This window comes from Oncorhynchus gorbuscha, linkage group LG06, assembly GCF_021184085.1.
Source record: "Oncorhynchus gorbuscha isolate QuinsamMale2020 ecotype Even-year linkage group LG06, OgorEven_v1.0, whole genome shotgun sequence".
NCBI classification, from domain to species: domain Eukaryota; kingdom Metazoa; phylum Chordata; class Actinopteri; order Salmoniformes; family Salmonidae; genus Oncorhynchus; species Oncorhynchus gorbuscha.
In genome coordinates, this window is record NC_060178.1 from 13,406,828 (window position 1) to 13,426,968 (window position 20,141).

The 20,141-nt window shown below is 42.2% G+C and overlaps 1 protein-coding gene across 6 annotated transcripts in view; it reads right to left on the reverse strand.

Moving 5' to 3' along the window:
* The window catches only part of LOC124037572 (MOB kinase activator 2-like), a 116,303-nt gene that overhangs the window by 28,633 nt on the left and 67,529 nt on the right, over positions 1-20,141 (reverse strand). Inside the window, exon 1 of one of the 6 annotated variants that reach the window (XM_046352405.1) lies at positions 10,959-10,987. The exons of 3 other annotated variants lie outside the window; for them this stretch is intronic. In XM_046352405.1, coding sequence (XP_046208361.1) covers positions 10,959-10,972 — 14 coding nt within the window. In that variant the 5' untranslated portion in view covers positions 10,973-10,987. 2 more of the 6 variants (XM_046352400.1, XM_046352404.1) reach the window with 2 other exon arrangements.

Sequence of the window (20,141 nt, forward strand, 5' to 3'; positions counted from 1 at the left end):
GCAAAAATGGGACCAGCGAATTTGTTTATTTTCAAAACGCTGCCCCACTTTAAGTCTGAGTTATGTCTTAGTATGCAATGCTGAAACAGGCAACCTCAAAAAAACATGCTTTGTGTAACAGTGCATGTATAAGTGCTGTTGTAATGTTTAGAGAAAGAAATGAGTTGATGGTCTTTCAATCTAAAACACCTCTAAATATGCAGTGTTTGAATAAAACGGAGGCTTTAATTATTTACAGCGGTTGAGGAGGCGTATCACATTGCTCTCATTCTTGTTCAGTCTTGCAGTGGAGATCTGTCGTGAAGTCGCTGAGTGCTGGAAGCCATGTAAAGCTTAGGGGGTTTTGCCACATAGCAGCAATTCACTAGTCAGAGGTAGCCTAACACGGAACTGGAGAGTTAAATAAGCCTGTAATAATTACAACTAAACACAGACAGCAATTTCCTTTTTAAATTCTGAGCTGTGAAGAATATTGCAAGGAGAAAACAGTATAATTTGGCTTATGCAAGTATAGCTTTGCAGTGGGAAAGGTGACAGCACATTTGCATTTCTAAAAGTATCTTCAGTGCCAGACTTCATAAAACTGTTTGCAACGTGGTCTCAGAACATTTGGTATTATTCTGTACGTAAACCAAGACAATCCATAGTATATGTTAAGTTTCATATGTATTAAATTTGTGGATGTCCAGCACCCATTTCATATGATCCACTATACAGACACTTACAGTTGACCGGGGCAGCACTAGCAGGGCAGAAATTTTAAATGACTTGTTGGAAAGGTGGCATCCTATGACAGTAACACGTTGAAAGTCACTGACTTCTTCAGTAAGGCCATTCCAGCGCCAATATTTGTCTGTGGAGATTGCATGGCTGTGTTCTCGATTTTATACACCGGTCAGCAACAGGTGTAGCTGAAATAGCCAAATCCACTATTTAGAAGGGGTGTCCACATACTCTGTAGAGTACCACGAATTTCCAAAACGTATGATATGTTGCAAATTCCAATTGGTTGGGGCTAACACTAGCTAGGTGGCTAATGATAACATTTCCTAGGCTAGGGGTTAGGTTAAAGGGCTAAGGTTAGATAACATGCTAAGTAGTTGCAAAATAGCTTAAAAAAATAGTAAGTACACTGAAAAAAAAACGCAACATGCAAGAATTTCAAATAATTTAACGAGTTACAGTTCATATAAGGAAATCAGTCAATTGAAATAGATTAATTAGGCACTAATCTAAGAATTTCACATGACTGGGAATACAGATATTCATATGTTGGTCACAAATACCTTAAAAAAGGTAGGGGCATGGATAAAACATGTTTTTTTTAAAGTTAGTATCTGGTGTGACCACCATTTACCTCATGCAGCACGACATATCTTCGCATAGAGTTGGTCAGGCTGTTGATTGTGGCCTGTGGAATGTTGTTCTGCTCCTCTTCAACGGCTGAGCAAAGTTGCTGGATATTGGCAGGAAATGGAACACGCTGCTGTACAAATCAATCCAGAGCATCCCACACATGCTCAATGGGTGACATGTCTGGTGGGTATGCAGGCCATGGAAGAACTGGGACATTTTCAGATTCCAGGAATTGTGTACAGAACACTGTGACATGGGGCTGTGCATTATCATGCTCAAATATGAGGTGGTGGCGGTGAATTAATGGTAAGACAATGGGCCTCAGGATCTCGTCACAGTATCACATTGCCATAGATAAAACGCTAGTGTGTTCATTGTTCTTTGCTTAAGCCTGCCTATACCATAACCCCACTCTGTTCACAACCAGGATTCATCCATGAAGAGCTGCAGTTGTGAGTCCAGATGGACGTACTTTAACATTGTCTAAAACAAAGTTGGATGCTGCTTATGGTAAAGCAATTAACACATTCCTGTAGTCAGCATGCCAATTGCACGCTCCCTAAAAACTTGCGACATCTGTGGCATTGTGTCGTGACAAAACAACACATTTTAGAGTGGCCTTTTAATGTCTCCAGCAAAACCTTGACCTGTGTAATGATGTTGCCGTTTAATCAGCTTCTTGATATGCCACACCTTTCAGGTGGATGGATTATCTTGCAACCTGTGGATTGCTAGACGTTCGCGTTTTACGTCCGACCAACCACCCTCCTTTTGTTTTTGCCTTAAGTAACCATACCAAACGTAAGATAATTGGATTGTCCCGGGTTTACTTTTACTATGTTACGTCTAATCTATGATACCAGTCTGTAAAACTACATGTTTGCGCATCCAATTTCTGCTGCCACGGATCAAACCAAGAACTGATTCAGAGACGACCTTTTACCGATATGAAAATGAAGGTATTGGCTATCTACTGCTAACATTTTGGCCGTGACACACAACATGGCTAGAAAACACTGTTGCTGCTACTACTACGGAATCGTGTCAAGTCGATAGCCTGCTTTGTGCACAGTTCATCCAAACTGTACTCCAACGTTTTAGAAATCCGAAATAAATCTAAAACGTCAAGTATATGCTTAGCAGATCTTTTTTTACAAAAAAATTATATTTCCCAAATCAGACAGTGAACGTTCCTTTTGCTGTCCCATGGAAAGTTCCACTATAAACCAAGCATGCTGCTGTCATGCGTACCGTCGCGAGCCCAATGCTGCCTTGTCTTCACATTATGGAGAAGGCTCGCAACAAGTATGATGAATATAAACCATTTAAACCTGACATTCAAACATATTGTTATTTTACCTTAAAACTTTGCCCACCGCCTGAAGAACCATTTTACAACTTAATCCGCTTTTTGCGTTCCTCTGTGAGTGCATATCCGTATTTTCGCCTGAAATAGAACAGTAATCTCCGACCATACTTGAATGGAAAAACGTTTAAAAACTTTATCGACTCCGTCGCTCTCGGACGAGGCTCTAAAATTAAACACTTCAACTTTCTCATGTACAGTGACCTGAAGAGAAACGTATTTGTGGCTTTCGCAACTGCCAGCCCCCCTTCTCCACTTGCAGCCAATCCGTGGAGAGGAGAGTCCTCGGAGTGCGAAAAAAAGAACCCACACAATATTTACGTCACAGCCTTATTATGTAGAGGTGATCCACGGTTGTCACTTGTTACCATAGCCACAAAATCTAAAATGGTCTATATCGTAAAAATGTATCTCCTAATAATTCGAAAGATCGATTAAAAACCTGGTTTTCTGAGCAGATTAAGCATACTTCGATTTGGACTTTTGACTGATTATGATAATCAGAGTATGGTGTTTACATGACTAATGCCATGCTAGCTGTCTGATTTATGTTCCACAGGCCTCCAATAATCTCACCAGACAGGTTCGTTGCATTGAGAGGCCCAACGCCAGAAGAACGTGCTGAGTGCGTTTAATAGGCTACATGTTGAGACGATAAGGCCACATTCTTGTGTCTGGCTGAACCTCACTTGGAACTAAACTATGAGGCCGGGAGACAAGCAGTAGATGGACATGTAGCTACTTGACTTCACAACAGGGCTGGTGGTGAGAGACGGTGCTTTGCCACAACAGAGACGGTGCTTTGCCACAACAGGGCCGGTGGAGAGACGGTGCTTTGCCACAACAGGGCCGGTGGTGAGAGACGGTGCTTTGCCACAACAGGGCCGGTGGTGAGAGACGGTGCTTTGCCACAACAGGGCCGGTGGTGAGAGACGGTGCTTTACCACAACAGGGCCGGTGGTGAGAGACGGTGCTTTACCACAACAGGGCTGGTGGTGAGAGACGGTGCTTTGCCACAACAGGGCCGGTGGTGAGAGACGGTGCTTTGTCCCAACAGGGCCGGTGGTGAGAGACGGTGCTTTGTCCCAACAGGGCTGCTGATGAGAGACTGTGCTTTGCCACAACAGGGCTGCTGATGAGAGACGGTGCTTTGCCACAACAGGGCTGGTGGTGAGAGACGGTGCTTTGCCACAACAGGGCCGGTGGTGAGAGACGGTGCTTTGCCACAACAGAGACGGTGCTTTGCCACAAACAGGGCTGGTGGTGAGAGACGGTGCTTTGCCACAACAGGGCTGGTGGTGAGAGACGGTGCTTTGCCACAACAGGGCTGGTGGTGAGAGACGGTGCTTTGCCACAACAGGGCTGCTGATGAGAGACTGTGCTTTACCACAACAGGGCTGCTGGTGTTACTGGTGAGAGACGGTGCTTTACCACAACAGGGCTGGTGGTGTTACTGGTGAGAGACGGTGCTTTACCACAACAGGGCTGGTGGTGTTACTGGTGAGAGACGGTGCTTTACCACAACAGGGCTGGTGGTGAGAGACGGTGCTTTACCACAACTGGGCTGGTGGTGTTACTGGTGAGAGACTGAGGCAAACCTCCAATCATGGAAAAGGGGATACCTAATCAGTTGTACAACTGAATGTATTCAGCTGAAATGTGTCTTACGCATTTAACCCAACCCCTCTGAATAAGAGAGATGTGGGGGGCTGCCTTAATCAACATCCACATCTTCAGCGCCCAGGGAACAGTGGGTTAACTGCCTTGCTCAGGGGCAGAATGACACATTTTTACATTTTTTACAATGTCGGCTTGGGGATTCGAGGTTGCTGGATTCGATCCAGCAACCTTTCAGGAATGAGTGTGAACACGGGAGGTGGTGTTTTTAATAGTTTGGGCCAAAGTCTGAGGTCTAGTTCATAGAGGCATGACAATGTAGACTTGGTTGATATCGATCCTCAACTTTGAGAGTACAAAGACAGTAGAAAAGCAATCTTGAAATAGGCCTACTACAGTAAAAGGCAGTGAGAAGGAGGAAGGTCAGGTTATGACAAATGATCATGAGTTAAAAGGAATACAACAAACCGTTCTCTCCCTACTTTCCTCAGACACGTCTCTCACCATCTCTCATTCTCCCTTTCTTTCTTTTCTCTTCTGAACCCATCTCTTTCTCTCAATTCTCCCCTTTCTCTGGCCAGGACTGGTATCCATTAAAGTATCTCATAGTGCTAATCTACGATCAGCCCCCCCATCCATATAATGTAATTCATTATGATCTAAATCTCCTACTCAAGAGATGCTATGTGAATATGGGCCCTAGTCTCTCTCCCTGTCCCCCCCCTCTCAGGCTGGACCGGTGGGGTTGCAGCTACAGCTGACTACTGTAGCATGGACACTACTCACAAAGACACAGTAATCTGGGGGACCTCTGGAGCCCAGATCACTCCCAGTGTGTGTGTGTGTGTGTGTGTGTGTGTGTGTGTGTGTGTGTGTGTGTGTGTGTGTGTGTGTGTGTGTGTGTGTGTGTGTGTGTGTGTGTGTGTGTGTGTGTAAGTGTCAGTATGTCAGGGTTTGGGCTCCAATCATTGTGTGTCAAGGTCAATTCCATTTCCACCAGTCAATTTTTATACGCGTGTGTGTTTGCAAGAGAGAGCCCCTGCGTGTTTATACGCGTGTGTGTTTGCAAGAGAGAGCCCCTGCGTGTTTATGTGCTGTGAGTTGCTATCTATGTGTGTTTGTTTGTGACTTTCTGAGAGTGAGAGAAGTGGTCTGATAGGGCCCTGTACAGGTCCATCTGCACACTCAGCGAGCACAACTCCTCTCAAGGCGTCAGGTCAGCTAGCTCACATAATCCCTTAGAAGACTTCCGCTTCACAATTTCACATCTAAGATGTTTGGTGCAGTATTCCTCAAGTGAAAACATGTGCATGAAAACGATTAGTCTCTCATTGAATGACAAACACTTCAATGAAGAATCCCTACTTTTGACCAATCACCAACGAAGGGGCATAGACGTGGGCTACTGACTTTGGCTTGCCTCGAGAGAAAAAAAATGTGCACACGAACAGCTGAAAAAAACCTTGCCGGACACCAAAACAAACAACGTCCCAAAATAATATAATATAATATATGCCATTTAGCAGACGCTTTTATCCAAAGCGACTTACAGTCATGTGTGCATACATTCTACGTATGGGTGGTCCCGGGGATCGAACCCACTACCCTGGCGTTACAAGCGCCATGCTCTACCAACTGAGCTACAGGACCACCCAAATGTCATAATATATGTACAAACTGTTTCGGATGGGAAGCATACGGACGCCTTTAAGCACGTCTCCCCGTCTGGCCCAAGCACAGCGCTCACTCTGGGGGAGAGGGGAGGGTGGCTGGGGGGTGGAGCTCTGGTGCTCCAGAGCCTCGCTTTGAGTGGCTTCTGCTGTGGTGAGTAGAAAGAGAGAGAAGGGGAAGGAGAGAGGGGAATGAGGCCAGAACAGGGTAGAGACTTTTCCCAGGAGCTATTTCTAACCTCTGCCTGGCTCTGGGCTATACCGATCAGAGAGAAAGGGGTGAGAGAGGGGGAGGTAGAGAGGGGGAACAGAGTGAAGGACAGAGAAAGAGAGGGGGTGAAGACAGAGACCGGGGTAGGTGGTGAAATTACACTCACAGAAGTTACGTTTACTGTTAAACAATAAAACTTATTTCACTTCTGTTAATTATCTACTTCTCTTGCTTTGGCAATATTAACATATGTTTCCCATGCCAATAAAGCTTTGAATTTAATTGAGAGAAAGCAACAGTAGTGAGAGCGACACTAGGGCCATGAGTCAACAGTCCTACCTGACTTCGGGCCCTACGTACTTGAGGTGGTGACAAGTGGAAGTAATGGAATGGAAATCAAACTTTCCATAGATTAGCTTACAACTATTAGATCAGAAGGCAGCCATTCAAGATCACTGGACCAAAGCCAGGGCCTCTATTCAGAATTAACTCCATTCAAGATCACTGGACCAAAGCCAGGGCCTCTATTCAGAATTAACTCCATTCAAGATCACTGGACCAAAGCCAGGGCCTCTATTCAGAATCAACTCCATTCAAGATCACTGGACCAAAGCCAGGGCCTCTATTCAGAATCAACTCCATTCAAGATCACTGGACCAAAGCCAGGGCCTCTATTCAGAATTAACTCCATTCAAGATCACTGGACCAAAGCCAGGGCCTCTATTCAGAATTAACTCCATTCAAGATCACTGGACCAAAGCCAGGGCCTCTATTCAGAATTAACTCCATTCAAGATCACTGGACCAAAGCCAGGGCCTCTATTCAGAATTAACTCCATTCAAGATCACTGGACCAAAGCCAGGGCCTCTATTCAGAATTAACTCCATTCAAGATCACTGGACCAAAGCCAGGGCCTCTATTCAGAATAAACTCCATTCAAGACAGTGGGCTCAATCAGGCTTCAAAGACAACTTAAATGAAGTACAGCAATTCAGTTAGTGGATAGTCCTAATCCATTATTGTATATGAGCCCATTTGGGTGGAAATGATCCTAATAACTATAAGTAATTAATTGCTGTTGTAGGCAGGCTAATATAGTTAGCACTGGTGTCCTACGTCAGGGGTCCCAAACTTTTCCACCCAGCATTGGGAAACATACCGCGGCCCCCTGCACACACACGCCACATGTATTTCTGTGTGCACAAGCACTGTCCATGACACACTGTTCACGCCACTCGTTGGTGAAGTGAATTTTGCAGATTTAAAGATTCTTTCCTGCAATTCTACACATTTTGTCATGTGGTGCAAAGAACATTTTGCAGTTTTAAATCAAATGTTCAATTCTGTACATTTTGCCATGTCTAATGTGTATTCATGTGAAATTAGCGCCCCACAGTTTGGGAACCACTGTCCTATGTAACCCAACCTCATATAGAGCCTTACAGGTAGAAATCAAACCACTGACTACAGATCCAGCCTACAGGTTGTAATCCTTCACACAAATAAACATCATTCTTACATAGCCAAAGATTTGACGTGAGTGGAAAGTGCGGTCAGACACGCTTCTTCTTCTACCGGACAGAGACGACTATGAATCTTAGCTACCGTTGACGTCTGGGAAGAAGCTGCCAAGAAGCTACAAGACATCACTCACCTCGGTCACCTGGTTTTATCTCAGGCTATAAACATTATCTCACGTTCTCAGCCATTAACTAAATTCCATGGAAGAAACACACATCTAGGCTAAACATTGCATTTGCATCAATCCTATTCTGTATAACAAACACTAAACATTAACTAAAGGTCACTGGATTGGTATAAACGATCCTTTGTTTGACATGCTAAAGTCTTCTTCCTAAACATGATGTCACGCCATAGGACTCATACGGCCTAAATCACATTCTGAATCATTCAGTGGGCTCCTGAGTGGCACAGCGGTCTAAGGCACTGCATCTCAGTGCTAGAGGCATCACTACAAACACCCTGGTTCGAATCCAGGCTGTATCACAACCGGCCGTGATTGGGAGTCCCATAATTGTCACAGTGTCGTCCGGGTTTGGCCGGTGTAGGCCGTCATTGCCAATAAGAATTTGTTCTTAACTGACTTGCCTAGTTAAATAAAGGTTAAATAAAAACTAACCAATAGGGTGGTGAGAAGATATGACCCAGTTTTAGATCGGCAACTTCTAGACTACTTACACCGTCAGAAACAGCTTCCCAGGAAACCAGTGTCCTGCTTTGAGGCCCATATGAAATAAAAACATACGAGGAAGGGGAAAGGAAGAGTAAGAAGAAAGAATTGAGTAAAAAGGTTGCTCTAAACACTGATGTCAATGGCCAGGTCTGTTGACTCGTTTCTCCAGGAAGGACTTTGGAGTGAGGTATAGTCTAAATCGGATTACTGTTGCTCAATCAACCATCTATTGATATCTATCATCCAACTCGAGAGAGAATGCAAGCGAGACAACAACAAAAAAGGCGGTATGGAAAAATGACATTAATTAAAAAATGTAGGCAAACGTCAGTGACCAGAAAAGGGCTTGGTGGTACGTCCGTCACTGTAGACAAAACAGTCAAAGTCAGTGACCAGAAAAGGGCTTGGTGGTACGTCCGTCACTGTAGACAAAACAGTCAAAGTCAGTGACCAGAAAAGGGCTTGGTGGTACGTCCGTCACTGTAGACAAAACAGTCAAAGTCAGTGACCAGAAAAGGGCTTGGTGGTACGTCCGTCACTGTAGAGAAAACAGTCAAAGTCAGTGACCAGAAAAGGGCTTGGTGGTACGTCCGTCACTGTAGACAAAACAGTCAAAGTCAGTGACCAGAAAAGGGCTTGGTGGTACGTCCGTCACTGTAGAGAAAACAGTCAAAGTCAGTGACCAGAAAAGGGCTTGGTGGTACGTCCGTCACTGTAGAGAAAACAGTCAAAGTCAGTGACCAGAAAAGGGCTTGGTGGTACGTCCGTCACTGTAGACAAAACAGTCAAAGTCAGTGACCAGAAAAGGGCTTGGTGGTACGTCCGTCACTGTAGACAAAACAGTCAAAGTCAGTGACCAGAAAAGGGCTTGGTGGTACGTCCGTCACTGTAGAGAAAACAGTCAAAGTCAGTGACCAGAAAAGGGCTTGGTGGTACGTCTGTCACTGTAGAGAAAACAGTCAAAGTCAGTGAATAAACTAGTCAATTAGTAGGCCAGAGGTAGACAACTAGATTCAGCCACGGGACGATTTTTGTCCGAGCGGATGGTCGGGATGCTGGAACATAATTCTAAATCATTTGTAGCTCAGTTGGTAGAGCGGGATGCTTGAAACGACAGGGTTGCCCACAGGGGACCAGTATGATTTTCATGAAAATGTATTGCTCTCACTGCACTTCTGTATGTCGCTCTGTAAAATAGCTTCTACTAAATGATTCAAATGTAAAAATGTACACTGCAAATTTACTACACGAGTAAATAACAATCATTTCATACTATCATTACATTGAGAAACAGTCACGTCTCTTTAATATTTTTTGTTGTTGCTGAAATCCTGGTGATTTTACACATTTTCTCTAATCTTTGGGGGGGGGGGGGTTTACAATTATGTAGTAAGCTATTTAAAATAACTATGAGAAAACATTCATCCATTTTCAAAATGTTCACAAATAAGCTGTTTTCCACTAGGGCTGTGGCGGTCATTACATTTTGTCAGCCAAAACTTGAAGCTAGTTCGTTCATGGTGTTCAAAACTAAAAGCTAGTTCCTGTTGTCTGTTCCGATACAATTGGCAGCGTTGGCTGGTCCAACGGGTTGGGTGTGAAAGTCAGTGAACGGACCTTCCACCTTTTTAACACCAAGAAAACACAGACTCCTGCCAGCAACAGATAAATCACACAGCAGTAGATACGCCTCGGGCCTGGCAAAAGCTCAGTCCACCCCGTCAACCCCACAATATAGCCAAAGGCACTGTAGAATCACCTTGAGTGACTGGTGCATTGACCAATGGACTGGCAGAATTTGGGCGCGGTGTGTGGACTGTGGACTTGGTGGGAGTAGTGTGTGTGTATATGAGAGAGAGTAGTGTGTGTGTACCTTGTGTCAGGTGGGTGTGTGTGTATGGTCTGTGCAAGGCAAATCTGGACAAGCGAACGTGTTAGCAAACACAGCAAAGTAGCAAATCAATGGAAGTGTACCTTTGCGCTGACTGACAGGTCAAATCTTGTTTGCTTAACTTGCTCAACCCACTACCCCAAAGATGGCTGTTAAATGAGGGGCTTATGGGTAACGACAAATTGTAATTTGCCATCACAAAACATTTTGACCTCAAGGTAGGTAATTAATTCATTGACTATACAGGTGTATCATTTCTAAAACATAGCATTCTACACATAGCTACTCTTTCCCCTGTATTCCTTCACCTCACCATGTTGGTCTGTCTTTTGCAGACCACTTGGGGGCCCGTATCCCTTCACCTCTCCATGTTGGTCTGTCTTTTGCAGACCACTTGGGGGCCCGTATCCCTTCACCTCACCATGTTCCTCTTTTGCAGGCCACTTGGGGGCCCGTATCCCTTCACCTCTCCATGTTGGTCTGTCTTTTGCAGACCACTTGGGGGCCCGTATCCCTTCACCTCTCCATGTTGCTCTTTTGCAGGCCACTTGGGGGCCCGTATCCCTTCACCTCTCCATGTTGGTCTGTCTTTTGCAGGCCACTTGGGGCCCGTATCCATTATTTTCCTTCTCCTTTCCCTCCATATACTCTACCTCAAGCCCTGCATTCCAGCTGGGGAAGGGCTGCTTGCACCAACATGCCATCCCTCGCTCTACACACAGACTGGCTAAACAAAGGAAAGACAAAACATAGAGAGACAGACGGAGAGAAAGGGTAGGGAGAATAAGATATCATTTCTAAGAACATGGATCCATCGCAAAAGTTGTTTATTTACTTTGGATGGTGTACGTTCCCAGAGTAGAAACATTAAAACCTCTTCAACATTCAACAACTAACTGACATTAAAGACAATTACACAATTACAACCACATTCATAGCCCCATTAAAATCACCAACAAAAACTGAAATGTCAAACCATTCTTGCTGGCTCTGAAAGAGGATGTATGAGTGGAAAAGGAAGGGGAAGCTGTAAGTCGCTTTGGATAAGAGCGTCTGATAAATGACTCAAATGTAAATAATGGTTTGAGTTCTGACTGATGAAGGAGAAAGGGGGCAACGACAAGATGGAGCCAACGACAAGATGGAGCCAGAGTGAATGAGAACTACCAGACCTCCCGTCTGTTTCCATCTACATAGCTACAGTTTGTATTAACTGGATCAGATGAGGTGGAACAGGATGGGAAGGGAGGATGAAGAGTTAGAGGACAGGAAGGAGAAGAGGATGGAGGAGGAGAGGAGGGAAGGGGATAGCGAGGGTGAAAAGAGGAGAGAGAAGAGATGGACAGTGGTTGAGGGGAAGTGAATGAGGAATGAAAAGTGACAAGAGGGTTAATACAAAACAGAGAGAGTGAAGGAGGAGAGAGGGAGTGGATTAAAAGAGGAGAGGAGTGAGTGTGTGCAGTAGGAGCGGGGAGGTTGTCACAGCATGCCCTGGCTCAGCGTTCTGTACTGTCCTCCCTACATTCCACAGACAGAGGAGGCCTCAATGTGCTGCCTCAGCCAGAACATCCAGCCCATAACTCACCTTGCTGTCTCCATTTCCTCCCATGCGGTTTTCACCCTCTCTTCACCTTCATTTTAAAAAATACCTCTTTCTCTCCATCATCACTCAGGCCCATCTTATCTTCCTCAACCTCTTCTCTGGGTGGAGAGAATACAGGCTGTGTTTCAGGTGAGAGGTTGGAACGAGAGCTGCACTGCAGGGTCAGGGGCACAAGTGGCCACCAGGACACTGGTCTGATGTCAGATGGTCATTTATGAGATGGTCTTGATAAGGGTCAAGAATGTTCAAAAGTGCACTATGGACCGCCATTTCCTGGTTGCTAAAATTCAAATAGACAAACTATTTTCAATTTGTGTGACAAAACAAGCAAGTAAAGGGGGGATACCTAGTCAGTTGTACAACTGAATGCATTCAAATGAAATGCGTCTTCCGCATTTAACCCAACCCCTCTGAATCAGAGAGGTGCGGGGGGGCTGCCTTTAATCGACATCCATGCCTTCGGCACCCGGGGAACAGTGGGTTAACTGCCTTGCTCAGGGGCAGAACGACAGATTTTTACCTTGTCAGTTGGGGATTCGATCCAGCAACCTTTCGGTTACTGGCCCAACGCTCTAACCACTAGACTCCCGACATACTGTAGAGAATCATTGTACCATCTAAAACGCTGTGAAATATATTTTCCATAACTAAAAATATAGTATTTTCAGCTGTTTGAAGCCGGTGTACAAAACCAAAACATAACAGGAATCATAGAATAAGCACATATAGAACATATCTACTGCTTCTAAGACTTGCTTTCAATGAAAATGAGATCTATCACTCACATTTCTATGTGAATTTGGTCAGGTTGCCCAAAAAGTATACTGCAAGATGTAAGGATGGAATGTGCTGGGGGAGTCAACCTTTGGAATCAGAGGGGGTCAATCTCTGGAATGAGAGCCAAAACTAACACAGGTCAGGTTCATTGCCTGTCTGTCTCTGACATTGGCAGTTAACCCAAGCCTCCTGTCAGTTATGAGATGTAAAGTTCCTGTTAATACATTGAGGTCAGGGCTCTAAATTAAACTAAATATAATTGGTACCACTGGTGCACACAACTTTTAAAAAGCTAGGAGCGCAACATCAAATTTAGGAGCACCAGAAAATAAGATGTAGCTAAGAATTCCTATAGTATATATCTGAAGCATGTTGTGCCCTAATATGTACAACTAATATGTAACCGTTAAATATATTTGTTTAATATGAAGCTAACATGTTGATATAAATATCTGTCATTGAAATTAAAAAGTCATTTGTGGAATATGATGTAAAATCACTATTTTCCTATTGAGATGCATTACATTGTTTAAAGGATACATCAGGCTTTTGGCAAGGAGGCCCTTTAAGGTAGTTTCAGGAGCCAATGCTAAATAGCGTTACCCATAGACTCAGCCATTGTGATATGTGCTCGCCTGTCTAAATAAAAGTTAAATAAGCTGTCATTGGATTGCATTATTGTTATCAATGATATTATGAATAGGAATGGTGTTTACGTCACATACAGTGGGGAGAACAAGTATTTGATACACTGCCGATTTGGCAGGTTTTCATACTTACAAAGCATGTAGAGGTCTGTCATTTTTATCATAGGTACACTTCAACTGTGAGAGACGGAATCTAAAACAAAAATCCAGAAAATCACATTATGATTTTTTTAGTAATTAATTAGCATTTTATTGCATGACATAAGTATTTGATCACCTACCAACCAGTAAGAATTTCAGCTCTATAGAGAGAAATAGTCCTATAATAACTACAACCTAAAACTTCTTACCTGGGAATATTGACTCATGTTAAAAGAAACCACCAGCTTTCATATGTTCTCATGTTCTGAGCAAGGAACTTAAACGTTAGCTTTTTTACATGGCACATATTGCACTTTTACTTTCTTCTCCAACACTGTTTTTGCATGATTTAAACCAAACTGAACACGTTTCATTATTTATTTGAAGCTAAATTCATTTTGATGTATTATATTAAGTTAAAATAAGTGTTAATTCAGTATTGTTGTAATTGTCATTATTACAAATAAATACAAATAAATAAAATTTAAAATATATAAACAAATGTATTATTATTATAATATATATATATATATATATATATATATTTGATTATTATAATAAAATATATATATATTTTTTATTTATTATTATTATTATAATATAAAATATATATATTTGATTATTATTATTATAAAATATATATATATATATATTTGATTATTATTATTATAAAATATATATATATATATATTTGATTATTATAATAAAATATATATATATATATATTTGATTATTATAATAATAAAATATATATATATATATTTGATTATTATAATAAAATATATATATATTTGATTATTATAATAAAATATATATATATTTGATTATTATAATAAAAATATATATATATTTGATTATTATAATAAAAATAAATATATATATATATTTTTATTATAATAATCAAATATATATATATATATATATTTTATAATAATAATCAAATATATATATATATATATATTTATAGTTTATAATAATAATCAAATATATATATATATATTTATATATTTTATAATAATAATAATAATCACAAATATATATATATATTTTATTATAATAATCAAATATATATATATATATATATATTTTTTATAATAATAATAATAATCAAATATATATATATATATATATTTTTATAATAATAATAATCAAATATATATATATATATATATATTTTTGATTATAATAATCAAATATATATATATATTTTTTTGATTATAATAATAAAATATATATATATTTTGATTATTATAATAAAATATATATATATATTTGATTATTATAATAAAATATATATATATATATTTGATTATTATAATAATAATAATATATAAAAAAATAAATAATAAAATATATATATATATATTTTGATTATTATAATCAAATATATATATATATATATTTGATTATTATAATAAAATATATATATATATTTGACTATTATTATAAAATATATATATATATATATATTTTTGTATTTTTTTATTTTTTTTATTTATTATTATTATTATTTATTTTTAAATCGGCCGATTAATCAGTATCGGCTATTTTTGGTCCTCCAATATTCGGTATCGGCGTTGAAAAATCATTATCGGTCGACCTCTACTGGATATAGTGGTAAAGATACCAGGTGGTCTGGCTGGATATAGTGGTAAAGATACCAGGTGGTCTGGCTGGATATAGTGGTAAAGATACCAGGTGGTCTGGCTGGATATAGTGGTAAAGATACCAGGTGGTCAGGCTGGATATAATGGTAAAGTTACCAGGTGGTCAGGCTGGATATAATGGTAAAGTTACCAGGTGGTCAGGCTGGATATAATGGTAAAGTTACCAGGTGGTCAGGCTGGATATAATGGTAAAGTTACTAGGTGGTCAGGCTGGATATAATGGTAAAGTTACCAGGTGGTCAGGCTGGATATAATGGTAAAGTTACCAGGTGGTCAGGCTGGATATAGTGGTAAAGTTATTACTAGGTGGTCAGGCTGGATATAATGGTAAAGTTACCAGGTGGTCAGGCTGGATATAATGGTAAAGTTACTAGGTGGTCAGGCTGGATATAATGGTAAAGTTACCAGGTGGTCAGGCTGGATATAATGGTAAAGTTACTAGGTGGTCAGGCTGGATATAATGGTAAAGTTACCAGGTGGTCAGGCTGGATATAATGGTAAAGTTACCAGGTGGTCAGGCTGGATATAATGGTAAAGTTACCAGGTAGTTAATTAAGCTAGATATACTGTTGAAGTTACCAGGTAGTTAATTAAGCTAGATATACTGTTGAAGTTACCAGGTAGTTAATTAAGCTAGATATACTGTTGAAGTTACCAGGTAGTTAATTAAGCTAGATATACTGTTGAAGTTACCAGGTAGTTAAGCTAGCTATCTAGTTAGTTAACAAACATGACTGAAAAAAGTGTGAAACAAATGTGTCTCATTTTAGAACGGCCAGTGACCTGGTTTCTGAATGTAAATTGCAACCCTACGATATGGGTTGCGCCTGTAATATGGGTCAGATCCTTTGAACAGTTTGGTCTAGAAACAAGCAGTTTTCGTTGTATAAATGGTACAAGCATGATGCTAACAAAACAACGGTACAGCAAAGATTTAGCATTACAAAATGTTTTGTTTATTTGTACTTTTTAAATTAAAAAACGTTTGCACTGGTGCTCCCAAATGAACACTCCACGGGCACAGACAAATATTTAGTTGCATTTTAGAGCCCTGTTTCAGGTTACTTATGATGGGGGTCAGCTTGGCAGATCCTGGATCTGCTCTATTGGTCAACTTCTGACTCATCCACTATCAACGTGTAGCACCTCTGGGTTACACAACCACAGCCATTTTGCAACAGAAAACTCCAAATACCTCCCGTCAAACAAAAAACACTGCTTTGACCTTAATCTCCTCAGACAGGTAGGATGTACAGGTAGTCATGTTCACATGACACCAGATGTCCCAGCCCAGCGCCAGCCAGTCAACACAGGTGTGCGCTGTTGCTGTGAGTCACGTTCCTGTTGTCTATGACTGGAGGAGGGAGTATGTCTGTCTGTCTGTGGCTGGTCTGAGGTCAAGTCATACTAACAGTACCAGGCTTTTATCAGTGGAAGGAAAGGGGAGTTACAGAAGTACAGATCTGGCAACAGAGTTATGACAGAAAGGGGCTAGTCTTTAAAATACTTTACATTGTTATTCCCTCTCTTGCCCGAGGATCAGTGTATGTGTGTGTCACTCATGGTGTTCTGTTCGAGGGAGAGGTTCCCCAATGCCACAGTCTTCCCATTTCTCAGAAGCGCTCTTGAAAGAGACAAATGTTCTTTTATCAGAAATAATATGATAGGAACCAGTAACCCTGACGTCGAAACCAGATGATCATATTAGCATAAACAGAAACTGATCTTGAGACATTTGGCGACCATGAGGGTACAGACTTACTGCACCAAGCATGACAGCACTGTTTCACCAGGAGGCTGCAGACTTACTGCACCAAGCATGACAGCACTGTTTCACCAGGAGGCTGCAGACTTACTGCACCAAGCATGACAGCACTGTTTCACCATGAATGTTCCATTCAGAGGCCAGTGTTTTCTTTGGGAACAATAGCGCCACCTACAGGCAAATGTCTATGCACAGACCCTGACAGACACTTATAACTTCAGAGTTATATTTTTCCCATTCTCCATTTCCTAGTATATTTATATAATGAGGGCGTAGATGCTGAAGGATGTTTGTGTTTGTGATGCGTGGGTGAACTCAGTTTCCTGAAACCTGAATCTAACCCACTACTTTCACAGCTCTACGCTGCAGCATCAATTCACAGAGAGAGATACTGCTGGCTCCATATCACGGTTACTATGTACAGAAAAGTAGTATCAAAAAACTATGATCTAAAAAGACACAGGAAGTGAGACAGACTTGCCTTTAAAAGCTGCTGCTGTAACTTTCTCCAGATGCAGCATCACACTACGATTGAAACCAGTGAAGCCTGAACGAATCTAACAGAGCCAGGAGCAGGTGAACTACAGACTACCAGACAGAAGGCCGGGCATTAGAATAGACATCTGAAGACTGGTGTAGCTTAGTAGAACACCACTATCGCTCATCATCATCACCACTATCGTCATCACTCTTCGTATCATCATTGGACATGATAGAGTGAAAAGGGGAGACTGTAGAGGTAGAGGGATGCAATGAGGGAGAGATGGAGGGAGGAGTGGAAAAGAGAAGGGCTTGGTGTAGCAGTTGGGCTCGGGATGAGGGACATGCGATGGAGCAATGGCGGGAGGACTAACGAGCGAGGTAAGGACGGAGGAACGTGACGAAGGGTGGAGTGAAGGCAGAGAGGAGGCTTGTGTAAGAGATGAGGAGAGGGAGGCGGGAGAGTTGAGGAAAAGAGAGGAGGACTTTGTGCAAGGTCAGGAGGGAAAAGGTAGGTACTAGGTAGACTGTCCCACACCCTGTCCTGTCACCACTAATGTTTTCTCAGGAAGCCAGACGGACAGAGGGAGACTGTGTGAAGGAAGGAAAGGTGGAGGGATAGATAGAGGGAAGCAGGACTGTGTAAAGGAAAAGGATGGAGGGAGAGAGCGATGGTAGCTGGCACCGCCCATATTTGCTCAGGACGTGCGTGTGGACAGGGGACAGGCCAGTGGGATGCAGCGGGAACAGAGTGGTCTTTTCATGGAGCAGTAAACCTGGTGGACAGAGAGAGACAGACTGACTCACTGCCAGGTCAGAGTTACTGGGGCTACACAACCAATGTCAGTTCTCCTACGTAGAGTGAAAAAGTAAACAGGTCAATGTTAGTAAGGAGTAATAAAGTAAGAGGCAGAGAGAGGAGGGTTAAGCAGCATGAGGGGAGAAACGGACAGCGCGACAGGGGAAACGGACAGCCGGACGGGAGAAACGGACAGCAGGACGGGAGAAACGGACAGCGCGACAGGGGAAAACGGACAGCGCGACGGGAGAAACGGACAGCGCGACGGGAGAAACGGACAGCGCGACGGGAGAAACGGACAGCGCGACGGGAGAAACGGACAGCGCGACGGGAGAAACGGACAGCGCGACGGGAGAAACGGACAGCGCGACGGGAGAAACGGACAGCGCGACGGGAGAAACGGACAGCGCGACGGGAGAAACGGACAGCGCGACGGGAGAAACGGACAGCGCGACGGGAGAAATGAGAAACATCTCATGCATCAAAGAGTCTGAACGTGAAGAGTAATCTTCAAGTTAATCAAAATGTCACACCCCCTTGTTTTCAGGACTGATACTATCTCCTGCAAACGTTCACATTCAACTGACCGCAGTCACGTGTTGTGCCCAAAACATCTACATTTATTACAAAGACCCCCCAACTGTCTATTTCTCGATATGTTGTGCATTGTCTGCTTGATATAGCCATTCTCATGGTTCATGTGACCAAAAACAACGACAAACATGCAGAGGAAGAGAGCGAGAGAGCAAAACGGAGAAATAAAAAATAAAGCGTGAGAGCGAGAGAAAAAGAGGGAGACAGAGGTTAAAAGGCCCACCTCCCTGGAAAGTTGGCCAAACAGAGATATGTAGCCTAAGCTCAATTTTAGCACAGGGCTATTTAACTAGGCAAGTCCTTTAATAAGAACAAACTCTTATTTATAATGATGCCCTACCCCAGCCAAATCCTAACCCGGCCAACGCTGGGCCAATTGTGTGCCGACCTATGGGACTCCCAATCACGGCCAGTTGTGACACGGCCTGGAATCGAACCAAGATCTGTAGTGACACCTCTAGCACTGAGATGCATGCCTTAGACCGCTGCGCCACTCAGGAGCCCAACATCTCATTAGGGCTGTTTCATCAAAGAGCCTTTCCACACTCTGAAGTCAGGAGGACTTTGCGTTAGGTGGCAGCCAGACTAGTAAAAAGACATTGTAACTACTTGATGAGCATGATGCTGATCATCAATGCCTGGAGAGAATTAGCGGACAAACACACGCGCCAATAGTTAGGAGAGATGTGTGTGCTCATCTTCAAAACAACAACTGCTTGTTCAGACAGGAAAAGTCAGAGAAGAGAATGCAAGGCCAGCTGAAAAACTGCCCAATAGGAACATCAAGATCGGTCTGTATGAAGTAGTATAGGTCATCAAATATACTACCTTCCTTCAGACTCGACAAAACAGCAGAAGCTTTAGATCTCCCCTGAGACACTACAGCAGCCTGGGGAGAGAAACATGATGCAACCATTACCCTTCATCTGCTACAGCTAACACAATTTGTAAGTCGCTCTGGATAAGAGCATCTGCTAAATGACTTAAATGTAAATGTAAATATAGCTACTAGCCTGCTACAACTACCATAGCAACGAGCACTACTAGCCTGCTACAACTAGCAAAACAACAGCTAACCTGCTACCAACACAACTACCACAGGGATGTCAAAATCTATAGTTCAACTTATGAGCCAAACTTCTTCTGTCAAAAGAATGTCATACCAGTGCTAATGAGATTTCTGTCCATTAGCCATGAGGAATTAATATGACTCAATGTACTGCAGTACATGCCTGTCTGTCAGGGAAAATCACACTCAACTCACTAACCAGTTGAACAAACCTCTCAAGAATTACTGAAATGTGGCAGATGGCTTGTGGTGCAAGAACTTAACTAGGGCCCTGAGTATTTCCTTGTTCCTTCA